The 13319-nt window shown below is 43.3% G+C and overlaps 1 protein-coding gene across 6 annotated transcripts in view; it reads right to left on the reverse strand.

Moving 5' to 3' along the window:
- LOC135090096 (myogenesis-regulating glycosidase-like) overlaps window positions 1-13319 on the reverse strand; it is a 23520-nt gene continuing 10201 nt past the window's right edge. Inside the window, exons 1-14 of one of the 6 annotated variants that reach the window (XM_063986427.1) lie at window positions 10780-10889; window positions 10196-10354; window positions 9786-9993; window positions 9317-9476; window positions 9034-9198; window positions 8727-8900; window positions 8472-8567; window positions 7625-7720; window positions 6492-6721; window positions 2339-2496; window positions 2033-2187; window positions 1651-1807; window positions 1323-1529; window positions 1-1049 (exon numbers count right to left, since the gene is read on the reverse strand). In XM_063986427.1, the coding sequence (XP_063842497.1) occupies window positions 1339-1529; window positions 1651-1807; window positions 2033-2187; window positions 2339-2496; window positions 6492-6721; window positions 7625-7720; window positions 8472-8567; window positions 8727-8900; window positions 9034-9198; window positions 9317-9476; window positions 9786-9993; window positions 10196-10346 (1941 nt within the window). In that variant the 5' untranslated portion in view covers window positions 10347-10354; window positions 10780-10889 and the 3' untranslated portion in view covers window positions 1-1049; window positions 1323-1338. Of the gene's footprint in view, window positions 1530-1650; window positions 1808-2032; window positions 2188-2338; window positions 2497-6491; window positions 6722-7624; window positions 7721-8471; window positions 8568-8726; window positions 8901-9033; window positions 9199-9316; window positions 9477-9785; window positions 9994-10195; window positions 10355-10477; window positions 10513-10779; window positions 10890-13319 lie in introns of those variants that run through there. The other 5 variants (XM_063986428.1, XM_063986422.1, XM_063986426.1 and 2 more) reach the window with 5 other exon arrangements.

Consider the following 13319-nt stretch of genomic DNA (forward strand, 5'->3'; position numbering starts at 1 on the left):
AACCATTCTGAAACTCATGTAGTTATGAGTCAGTTTATTTACAACGTCTCCTTACTCTTAACGAAACAAATAAACATATGGAAGGGAAAGAAATGCATACCGGATACTTTATTTCCTCACCATTGTTGTTGAAGGTTCTACATGTAAGACAGAGAGGAAAAGAAATCTATCCTGACACGGCGTAGGTTGGGTTCCCTCCACACGCTGAGCACACGGCGACAAAATTTATACACACATTTCTTACTACTGAAGTTAATTGTTTAACTGGAATACGACAAAAAAAATAAATAAATAAATAAGTAAATAAATAAATAAATAAATAAATAAAATAAAGAAACGAAAAGAAAAAGAAAAGAATAAAAAATGAAAATAATTAAATAAATAAATAAATAACCAAAATACTAAACATTACCAGCAAATTATATCGAGGAAAAAACAACAGTGCACGTCTACATGTTTTGAACTCAGAATATAAAAGCAGCAACCACACATTCCGAAGACCCGTTGTGCACCATTCCGTTACACTGCCACGATCGACACCTCTCCCCTCAGCGTGTCACATCGGAGTCAGCCAGCCAGTCCTGAGAGGCGTGTGGTGGCAAAGTGGTGGACAGACACACACTTTATTGACCTCAAGTTACACGTGACAAGTTCTGTGTGGCAAAGCGTACAAATTACCTCCATTTTATTTCAACACTGTAACTTGTGACCTAACTTTATTAGTACAAAACTGGGCGGCGCAGCACGTGTCTGGCTCGCGTGTTCTCTACTGCCACGAAAACAACGAAAAGAACATTTAGTTATATAAAGAAACCATAAACTCCAACAGGTTCCATCACCACAACACATCTGCAAAGAGACCCACACTAGCACTTCAAGGCGCCGCAACACACCAATAAACACGATTCGGAGAACCCTGCTGCGCCCCTGTGACACGCTAAACACCAGTACACAAGCAGGCAGGTCTTGCCAGGCCGGGATGAAGCAGGAATGACTCAGTTAATGTCCCCCTTCACTGCTGTGGTCATCCTCTGTTAACATTCAGAACACTTGCACAGAAGGAAAGAGAGAATATGTTAATTTGTCTTTCGTAGGTTACAGAACTGTTCACAGAAAGGAAAGAGAGAATTGGAGGTTAAGTTTGTCTTTTTAAGGCTACAGAAATGTTAAAGAGACTGTCGTGCAGAAATAAAAGTCTAAAATTTGTAGGTGATTATGGTAAAGATTATGTAGAAGAGAAAGAGCCACGCCAAGCGATGCACCACCCTGCTTCATTTTCTCCCTCTACTGCTGGACTGCTACGCCTGCTGCCACTGCCTCACCTCCGAGCCGGGTGTGCTATGCTGCCTTCCTGGTGAAGTACACAATGCTGTCCAGGGTGATGTTAGTCACAGTGAGCGTGGCGGGGCCTGCAGCCACCAGCCCCGTGCTCGCCTGCTGCCACTCCCCCGGGGGCAGCACCACGTCCAGGGTGGCGGCGCCGGCTGTCACCACGGGCGCCACCAGCAGGTCATCACCAACCAGGAATTCTGGTGGCGGAGGAATACGATTGTGAAATTAAGATGCTTTGCACTGCATCACTGTCATCATCATCAGCAACACAGTGCGGGAGCAGGAAAAGCTGTCAGGAGGAAGGAGGGAAGGACTCACGCTGGTCTGCGGTGAGACACTCCTCCAGGGTGGGGCACAACCACCAGGTGGGGCGCATCATGGGGGCCACGGAGGTGGTGGCCTCCTGTGCCAGGTTGAGCAGTAGCGGCGTGTACTGGGTGTGCAGGCGCGTCACCTCCCGGCACAGCTCCGTCACCTGCATGAGACACACGAGGAATTAGGACCGTGTCCCTAAACACTTCGTTAGCTTATCTCTTACATTTAAGAGTTTGTAAAGGAAACTACTATAGGAAAACTATAAGTGTACCCAACATCGATCATGGCTGACTCCAGACACCTTCCTCGGTGTTTACAAGCATCAGTCATTATATCATACGCTGTAATAAACCCACCACGTGCCGCAATGACACGGCTGCCTCACCTCCTTGTCGTAGTTCCAGGGCAGGATGGAGAACTGCAGGGCGGGCATGAAGGCGTTGGCTTGTGCCCACCTCACGAACAGCTCCTTGCCGGGACGCAGCCCATACGCGTTGCCGCCTATCATGTCTGGCAGCACGAAGGGATACCCGAGGAGGCCTGGCGATGAGGAGCAATGAGGCGTGAGTCTTAATCTGTCCTTACCGTGGCATTTGTCCTGCAGCAAATCAAAGCCAGCAAGAGAACACAGCACTGGAGGCAGTAGGAGGCACATTATGGTCAGCTTTTTGAGAGACAGGCCAAGACTAACCAAAGTGGAGCAGCGATGGCACGAGCGTCTTGAGGCCATTGTAGTAACCCCAGGTGGAGTACTTGTCGAGCATCCTGACGAAGATAGGGAAGCGCTGGGAGCCTCGGCCGACTCTCGTCTCCACCATGTCCCCGAACTGCGCCACTGCCTCCACGTACCTGCCACCAGACACTTCCTCAGGCTACATTTCAAACCTAAGCTAACCAAACCAAACCTAACCGCAACCTCAGACCCACCATAACCTAACCTAACCACGACCACCATTCACCTGATCTTTGCTCCTGAAGACTCAAATGACGCGCACTGTTGGCTTATCTGATCTATGAAAACTGAACATCTGTGTTACCCTGCGTTGCTTGGTATCGGAGTCGACTATTATCTTTCTCGATAATCATCACTCACAACATCCTTGTGCAAGTGGGTTATCAAAGTTAGTCTGGCGTGTTGTGATTTATTTAGAAAAATAAATTGTCTTACAGCTCAACAACAGTGTACTTCTATACTACTCAGTCACACGACTAAGATTATTAGCAAAGTTTTTAAGACTTGTGTCTTGGTCAGAGTCTAAGTCTATGAGTAACTCGTGACAGAGCGACACGGGTTGTGCGTCTGTACTATCTTAGTGTCTGTCTGCTACTGACGCTAAAAGTGACTTGAGGATTGTCCGAGAGGTGCCTAGGCATACGTCATAGATTTCCATAGCCAATAATATCAATAATATCACTGAAACTCAGGTGTCTGAGGCAACTGACAGTAGCCCCTTTTCTGTTCCCTCCTACTTTCTCTAGCCTCATTTTCGATCCAAAGCTGGATGCTGCGTTTATGTGCGCAATGACTTAACCTGCTCTCATGCCCACGCTCTTGAATCTTCCGAGTTTTCCACCATCTGGCTACGACTACAGAGTCACTCTCAAACTAAATTTATCTGTGCTGTATACCTCTCACCTAACTCCTCTGACTATAAGAAATTCTTTGACTACTTAACTTCCAAAGTGGAGCACATTCTGACTCTTTCCTTTTGCAGAGATCTCCATTCTTGGAGACTTCAATGTTCACCACCAGCTTTGGCCTCCCTCTCCCTTCACTGACCATCCTGGTGAACTAGCCTACAACTTTGCTATCCTCCACGACCTAGAGCAATTGGTGCAACACACTACTCGCATTCCTGACCACCCAAAATTCTTGACCTTTTCCTGACCTCTAATCCTTCTGCTTATGCTGTCATCCTTTCTTCTCCATTGGGCTTCTCCGATCACAATCTCATATCTGTATTTTGTCCTATCGCTCCAATCCCTCCTCAGGATCCCCCTAAGCGAAGGTACCTCTGGCGTTTTGCCTCTGCTAGTTGAGGGGACCTGAGGAGGAATTTTGCTTATTTTCCGTGGAATGACTACTGCTTCCGTGTCAGGGATCCGTCTTTGTGTGCTGAGCACATGACAGAGGTGATAGTGTCTGGCATGGAGGCGTACATTCCTCACTCCTTTTCTCGTCCTAAACCTTCTAAACGTTGGTTTAACACAGCTTGTTCTCGTGCTATACATGGTAGAGAGGTGGACCACAAAAGGTACTTAAGCCTTCCATCACCAGAGTCTCATGCACTTTATATTTCTGCCCGGAACCATGCCAAGTCTGTTCTCCAACTAGCTAAAAACTCCTTCATTAACAGAAAGCGTCAAAACCTTTCAAGATCTAACTCCCCTCGTGACTTCTGGCATCTAGCCAAAAATATCTCCAATAACTTTGCTTCTTCTTCTTCTTTCCCTCCTCTATTTCAACCAGACGGCACCACTGCTATCACATCTATTCCTGAAGCTGAACTCTTCTCACAGACCTTTCGTAAAAACTCTACCTTGGACGATTCTGGGTTTTGTTCCTCCTTCTCCTCCATTCTCTGACTACTTCATGCCACCTATTAAAATTCTTCGCAATGATGTTTTCCATGCCCTCGCTGGCCTAAACCCTCGGAAGGCTTATGGACCTGATGGGGTCCCTCCTATTGTTCTCTGAAACTGAGCCTCTGTGCTTGCATCTTGCCTAGTCAAACTCTTTCAGCTCTGTCTGTCAACATCTACCTTTCCTTCTTGCTGGAAGTTTGCCTACATTCAACCTGTTCCTAAAAAGGGTGACCGTTCTAATCTCTCAAACTACCGTCTTATTGCTTTAATTTCTTGCCTATCTAAAGTTTTTTAATCTATCCTCAACAGGAAGATTCTTAAACATCTATCACTTCACAACCTTCTATCTGATCGCCAGTATGGGCTCCGTCAAGGCCGCTCTACTGGTGATCTTCTGGCTTTCTTTACTGAGTCTTGGTCATCCTCTTTTAGAGATTTTGGTGAAACTTTTGCTGTTGCCTTGGACATATCAAAAGCTTTTGATAGAGTCTGGCACAAAGCTTTGATTTCCAAACTACCCTCCTACGGCTTCTATCATTTTCTCTGTAACTTCATCTCAAGTTTCCGTTCTGACCGTTCTATTGCTGCTGTGGTAGATGGCCACTGCTCTTCTCCTAAATCTATTAACAGTGGTGTTCCTCAGGGTTCTGTCCTGTCATCCACTCTCTTTTTATTATTCATTAATGATCTTCTAAACCAGACTTCTTGTTCTATCCACTCCTACGCTGATGATACTACCCTGCACTTTTCCCTGTCTTTTCATAGACGTCTAACCCTTCAGGAGGTAAACATTTCACGCAGGGAAGTCACAGAACGCTTGACTTCTGACCTTTCAAAATTTCTGATTGCGGCAGAGCAAACTTGGTATTGTTCAATGCCTCAAAAACTCAATTCCTCTATCTATCAACTCGATACAACCTTCCAAACTACTATCCTCTCTTCTTCATTGACACTCAACTGTCCCCCTCTTCTACACTGAACATCCTAGGTCTGTCCTTTACTTATAATATGAACTGGAAACTTCACATCTCATCTCTAGCTAAAAGAGATTCTATGAAGTTAGGTGTTCTGAGACGTCACCGCCAGTTTTTCTCACCCCCCCAGCTGCTAACTCTGTATAAGGGCCTTATCCGTCCATGTATGGAGTATGCTTCACATGTCTGGGGGGAGGGTTCCACTCATACTGTTCTTCTAGACATGGTGGAGTCAAAAGCTTTTCGTCTCATTAACTCCTCTCCTCTAACTGACTGTCTTCAGCCTTGTTAACTGCATGCCTCCCCTCCTCCCACGGCCTCGCTGCACAAGACTTTCTTCTTTCTTTCACCCCTATTCTGTCCACCTTTCTAACACAAGAGTTAACCAGTATTCTCAATCATTCATCCCTTTCTCTGGTAAACTCTGAAACTCCCTGCCTGCTTCTGTAATTGCACCTTCCTATGACTTGAATTCCTTCAAGAGGGAGGTTTCAAGACACTTATTCATCATTTTTTGACCACTGCTTTGACCCTTTTATGGGACTGGCATTTCAGTGGGCATATTTTTTTATTGGATTTTTTGTTGCCCGTGGCCAGTGTCCTTCCTACATAAAAAAAAAAAAAGGCAAAATGAATGACGTTTTAATCTCCACCCAGTGGGAGGTAAGCCTTTAACAAGCTGAATGGGCATAAAACAAACCGGCTGTTTATAGTTAAGCTTGGCTGTTATCAATTCAACGTCCTGTTCGCCTCTTTCACAATTCTTCTAATACTGGTGTTAGATTCTCTAACGCGTCTCTAATTTCCTTCTAATTCTACTCCTATATCTATTCTTTATCATGCAAAGTAGTGCCTATTACACATCAAACTGGTGTTCCTCATGTACCCTGCCTATTACTGAGTGTGTATTTGTCAGTTTGTATTTGTTAGTATCTGTTTTGTATTTGCTTGTATTTGTATTTGTCGGTTTGTATGATTAAAATAAGCAGGCCGGTCAAGTGCCAGTTTTTCTTCGACTGTATTGTATCTATTTGTATTTGCACTTCTTTGTATCGCATTTGTATTGTATTTGTATCCTACAGTACCTGCACCACGTCCGCACCACACAGCAGTGTTTCACTGTAATCTAAATCTATATTTAGACCATTCATGTTATCTTTACCAAGACATCATTTTTATGTATTTTTATCAGGTTTGTGATCAATAAAGTATCTATCTACCTATCTATTGTATTGTATTTTGTATGTGCTGTCTGTACTTGCCAGCAGCTTCAGCAGGACTCACTTGAAGGTGTACAGGTTGGGCCAAAGCCGCTCGTCAGCCTGCAGTGTGAAGTTCCCAGGCATCCAAGTGGTCTCGCCCGCGTCGAACTTGAAGCTGTCAATGCCGGTCTGGTACTTCAGGTCGTGCAGGCGCTGAGTCCACCATGCCACGGCTTCGGTGTTGGTGAAGTCCAGGAGACCCGCCTTCCTCCCGTCCCACCAGTGAGTCAGCTGAGTGGCGCCCGAGCTGTCCTGTGGCCGGAAATGAAACAACGATTGGGAAAACTAATGTGGTATAAGAAATGCATGAAAAGAACGAATAATTAGTGATTTTTTTTTTTTGGCAGAATAGAAAAGTGTTAATCCTTAGGTATTGATAATAATAATAATAATAAAAATAGCACAGTATTGCGTTTTCATTACTTAGGCTAATACAAAGTTAGTTTTCTTAATGGTACAAGTATCATCAGTTACAGAGCAGGTACTAAAATTGTAAAATGAATAGAATGTAAATAAATACATAAATAAATATATATATATATATATATATATATATATATATATATATATATATATATATATATATATATATATATATATATATATATATATATATATATATATATATATATATATATATATATATATATATATATATATATATATATATATATATATATAATAACAACAACAACTACAATGATAATAATAATAATAATAATAATAATAATAATAATAATAATAATAATAATAATAATAATAATGATAATAATAATAGTAATAATAATAATAACAATAATAATAATAATAATAATAATAATAATAATAATAATAATAATAATAATAATAATAATAATAATAATAATAATAATGATAATAATAATAATAATAATAATAATAATAATAATAATAATAATAATAATAATTATAATAATAATAATAATAATAATAATAATAATAATAATAATAATAATAATAATAATAATAATAATAATAATAATAATAATAATTAGAATTAGAATTAGAATAAGAAAAACAACAACAACAACAACAAAAATAGAAGCTAGAACAAGAACAAGAACAAGAACAAGAAAAATTAAGAAGGTTGCTAGCCAGCAACACCACAAGGAGCCAGCAGAGGCCCCAGCCACCCACCTTGATGAAGTACCCCAGCTTGTCCGCGAGGGTGAAGGCGGGACAGTCGTCGTTGATGAAGGGATGGATCCACAGCGTGACCCGGAAGCCTTCACTCTGTCCCGCCCAACACAAAATACCTGAGTTACCAAATCCCGAACAGTGTGAGGGAATGTTTGTCTTAATAGAAGACAGTACTGTAGTGTTTGTACCTGGACTGAAATTCAACTAGAAAATCAGTACTTGTGTTTGTAATGCCCTGCTTGACTTAAACTCTTTGACTGCCACTTGGTACACCTCATAATTAAGGCGCCGTCACACTAGCACAATTTCCGTCAACTTTTTCCGTCAACTCTGTTTTCTGTCAACTTTTGCCTCTTTCTGTCAGCTTTTTCCGTCTGCATCGTCAAACGGAAGTGATCATCTTCACCGAGGAGGGTTGTCATCAACTTTTGTTGTCAAATGAAAATCTATATTTATAATTTAAAGATATACTAAATAAATCTTATTGTTAAAAAAAAAAAAAAAATATATATATATATATATATATATATATATATATATATATATATATATATATATATATATATATATATATATATATATATATATATATATATATATATATATATATATATATATATATATATATATATTAAATAGATTTTAAATAAAGAAAATATAAAATCGCTTAATTTCACATGTCGTTATATTTAACTTGTGGACATGTAACAGCAAACAGTGGCTCGCATGATTCGATAGACGTTTACACTTTTGGAAGGTCACTGTTTCTTTATTCCTGTGTGTGTGTGTGTGTGTGTGTCTGTGTCTGTGTGTGTGTGTGTGTGTGTGTGTGTGTATTACTCACGTGTAGCTGGTCCACCAGGCCACGGGGGTCAGGGAAACGCTCTGGGTTGAACACAGCCTCGCCGTAACACGTCTCCCAGTCGTCGTCGATTTCCACCTGCCACGACGAGGGTCAGGATATGTAATGAGGAAGCAGCTTTGGCACACACACACACACACACACACACACACACACACACACACACACACACACACACACACTTACACTTGGTCTTCCTCTGGGCCAATAACCTTGCCAATTTTCGTTGGTACCCACCTGGCTGTTATTGAACCCGTGTTCAGAGGCAGCTCGTGCAAACTCAAGGACTTTGGTGCCGTTGATGGCTTTGTGGTACTCCGCCCAAGTGGACCAGATGGGGTCCCGGATCATGCGGGAATCCACCGCGGCCTCTGGCAGCGAGAAGAACTTGGAGAAGGTCGCCTCGTGCACCTGTGAGGGGAGACGAGACATTAATGGCCCCCAAGGTTGAATTTGAAATACCTTATAGTCTGTCTTGCCGGTACTCGTGTGACCCACATTTGTACGCTGACAGGCAACAGCAATGGTAGGACGGGCCACACACCTTCCTGACGTCGTCCCCCGAGCACAGATGGTAAGTGAGGGTGAGGGGGCTGCCCGGGCCGGCCATGAAGGGGTCCTCGTGGCGGGCCGCGAAACACAGCTCGTCCGCCGTGGAGTCGCCGTTGTTGTCAGGCACACTCAGGAACAATGGCGTCTGTTCCTCCACCTTGAGGCGAGAAGCACAACACAGTGAGTCTTTGTTTCCCAACCCGCCTCCTCCCCTCTGTCACTAAGCCATCCCACAGCACATCAACACAGATACGGAACACGCTGGCCAGCCTCACCCTGACCGCCACGCCCTGTGACGACACCCAGTAGGCCTCGGACACACCGCCGTACCACAGGCTACTCCGAGACAGCATGTCAGCTGTCACGAAGGCCGTCTCTTGCCGCGGCTGCTGCTCCAAGGGCCACGGCTGCTCCACCTGCTGCCCGCCACCAAACCTGCCGTCAGAAAAAAAAAAAAAAAAAAAAAAAAGAGGTAAATTGCTCACACTACGGAAATCCTGGATTGGAGAGGAACACCTTTCAGTGAAGCACTTTATGGTGGGATGGCGGATTCACTCCGCTCCCCACGTGTCATTCATATATGAGCAGTGACTGTGGAAAATCAATCAATGCTTATTGTGTCTATCACAACAATATCACACATAACTGTCTTAATTAAATATGGTAAAACTACAACAAAAGGAAAAGTTTTTTCTTTTTTTTTTTCCTCCCTGCCTGACCCTCAGACGCCTGCCCGGTGCTCACCAGTGGCCTTCCAGCAGCACGCAGTCTTTCAGGGCGGCCAGGCCACCTTCACCACCACTGCCGGAGGTCCAGGCCACCCTCTGGCAGTGGTCCTCAGTCGTCACCACCACTTTGGCCACGCCGAAATCGAGGCAGGAGTCACCTTCCCCACACGGCGTGCCCTGCGCGCCCTCCGGCAGAGTGAGTCCCCATCTCACCTTGGCTTCTCCTGCAGAAGAAGCAGATGCAACACCTGTCATCAGGAGCGTGCGCCGTGTCGTACAAGGTTACATGTGTGTGCTGCGCCAACATGCCATCCTGCATACTGACGTGTGGACACAAGGAACAGCCCCGTCAGGGCATCAAGAGGAAGCAACAACAAACTGAAGCAAATAAGATACAGCTGTTCACCATACAGGAGCGGAAGGCACCTTTAGAGTGAAGGAAGTGCAGGGTGTGGGCGTCCAGAGTGAGGGTGTTGTGAGGAGGGTTTGACACCACCAACAGAGGATCATGCTCCGCGCCCTCCACCATCACCACCGCCGCTAGAGCCAGTGTCACCCACGCCAGGCTGCGCCACATGACCGCTGCTGCCAGGAGGAGAGATGACACGGTGAGTGTGCTGAACAACTCGGTGACGACTGTGTTGTCTAACACGACACACACACACACACACACACACACACACACACACACATACTGAGACCTAACACCTGGTGGCGGGCAGGACCTAAGGGTGGTCTCACCAACACTAAGGACGTGGCGGCGGCGGCTGGGCGGTGCCGTATCTGTTATGTGTGTGGGATCTCACTTCAACTTCTCACTTCCCCTCAACAACCACTGAACACAGTAGAAGGTTAAATGTCCTGCCGTAAGATTAAATGTAACATCACAAAAGATCTTAAAAAGTCACCAAATTAACGTATACTAAGAATATAGAAAATCAAACACAAACTAAATAAAATAAACAAGGGACTGGAAAAAAGTCAATAAAGGGTTGTACCAGTGAACTCACTATTGTGGCTGCCCAACACGTCCCTGCTGCGAGAGAGAGAGAGAGAGAGAGAGAGAGAGTGACAGTCAGTCCGCAGCGGTGTGTGGACGATAAGGGGAAGGTCACTGCTCTACCTCAATCTCGATCTTACTTGCTTACTTCTCGCTGATGACACAACCTTCCCATGACTGTGCGATTTTCCCTCCTCTTCTTCATCCTCCTTTTCTCTATGCTCCTCCTCCTCTTATTATTCTCTATTCTTCTCCTACTCTTCTCTATTCTTCACCTCTTGTTCTTCTCTATTCTTCTATTCCTCTTTATTCTCCTTCTCTTCCGTATCCTCCTCCTCTTCCCCGTCCTCCCCCTTCTCCTTCATCTCCCAGTCTCCTCTGTACTCGACCGCACTCTCAAACACTTCAATGTCTTATCTCTACAGTGTTGTACAGGCTATATTAAGAGTCTTGTTATTTTCCAGCGATTCTTCCATGACGTTACTGGCGGTTCAACAAGAAAGCTCCACCATCACTAAAGAAAAAACGCCAGCACGCCTCATCGTCTCTGTGTCTCTTGAAAACTGTCCTTATGGAAGCCTGAGTAGTAGTAGTAGTAGTAGTAGTAGTAGTAGTAGTAGTGCAGCAGATACCCTCATTTCACATTAAATCTACTGCTGTCTATTTTTCTTATGTCTTCTTTGCATTTCTTTCTCTTCACAATACATAATTTACATTCTTCCTATTATTATTTCCATGTTCTCCCCTTTTCACTGACTGCCTCACAACTCCATTTTCCCTCATGCTCTTCCTCGTTTTCTTCATCTCATTTTCTTTTTCCTTCTGGTCCTTGTATTTTAATGAACCTAAATGCGTTTGCCGTGTCTACTCGTATGTACCGTTTTCTCTCTCTCTCTCTCTCTCTCTCTCTCTCTCTCTCTCTCTCTCTCTCTCTCTCTCTCTCTCTCTCTCTCTCTCTCTCTCTTCACCTGTCTCTTTCACAGCTAATAATCTGTTACTTGAGAATAGCGTGCGAAAGAAACACCTGGCTACATGTGTGCGTGTGTGTGTGTGTGTGTGTGTGTGTGTGTGTGTGATGGGCAGGTCATCTCAAATATTCATGTCTAATTTCCTAGCGATCATGGTTTATATTTCACATCCACTTATCTTCCACACACATTTCTTCATACCTGCCCTGTGCTTCTTCAGTCAGCAGTACTACTACTACTACTACTACTACTACTACTACTACTACTACTACTACTACTATTACTACTACTACTAGAAGACGACTTAAGTAACCACGTGCATCACATAAGATCTGCTCTGCGTACCTCCCCACATTCTTATCACCATGAAGAATAAAAACATAAAAGAAATCCTCCTTAGAGTTCAACAAGTCCCCCGCTCTTTGAATTTCTGAAAAGTGGCTCAGTTTAATCCTTCACTGCGATAAACTTAAACTCAAAGCACTAAAGGCACGTCAAGAAAATAAAAGGATTGAAAGACTAGAATTTCCAGTTTCAAGGTAGTACAATGTTTAGAGTCGACTGTAGAAGGAAAAAAAAAAAAACGTGATGAGAAAAAATACTAATATTGGGAAGTACACGACGGAACCTGAATACTTTGCCGTCCTACTTCTCGCAAATTTTAGTCTTTTCTTTCAGGAGGATCATTAATTTTCTGGTAATTGTACTGCAGTGGACGTGTGGAGGCGTTCTGAATTACTGTGTGAGTTAGGGTAGTATTTTTCTCGTATATATCAAACAAGGGAGTGATGATTTGAAACCTCATAGTAGATACTCATCACTCCCCTCCTCTTCCTCCGCTGAAGAATAACAATAGCAACAACAACAACAACAACAACAACAACAACAACAACAACAACAACAACAACAACAACAACAACAACAACAATAACAATAACAATAACAATAACAACAACAACAACAACAACAACAACAACAATAACAACAAGACTACGTAGGTACATATTACAAGAACTTTATACAAATGAAAAAAAAAAATAAATAAAATAAATAAATAAAAACATGCACTATATACACTACCTATCATTACTATCTATCACGAGATTTGCGAGAGGTGAAACAAATGACCTCTTTAATGGTTGGTTCCTGATGTAACTATAAAACATCGACTCCATTGAAACCACTGCAGTAGCGACGTGGGGAAGACTGACACCTTGTAAATTACCTGCCCCCTTCGGTAATGGCCACGTGCTGAGTAAACGAGCTCTTGGGATTATTAAGGCAATACTAACACAACACCTCACGTCACCTACCTGTGCCCTCTGAATTCTCTCTTATTGATATACACACCATTTCTCTCTCTCTCTCTCTCTCTCTCTCTCTCTCTCTCTCTCTCTCTCTCTCTCTCTCTCTCTCTTTTTCACTACTCTCTTATTGGAGGAGGAGGAGGAGGAGGAGGAGGAGGAGGAGGGAGAAGAGGGATTAGAATAATTTACCATTTTCACGTATACACTTCACCTTTGCATTACTCTCTCTCTCTCTCTCTCTCTCTCTCACACACACGATCAATGGCACCTTGGAT

This window comes from Scylla paramamosain, chromosome 34 (genome assembly GCF_035594125.1).
Source record: "Scylla paramamosain isolate STU-SP2022 chromosome 34, ASM3559412v1, whole genome shotgun sequence".
In the NCBI taxonomy this organism is placed as follows: Eukaryota; Metazoa; Arthropoda; class Malacostraca; order Decapoda; family Portunidae; genus Scylla; species Scylla paramamosain.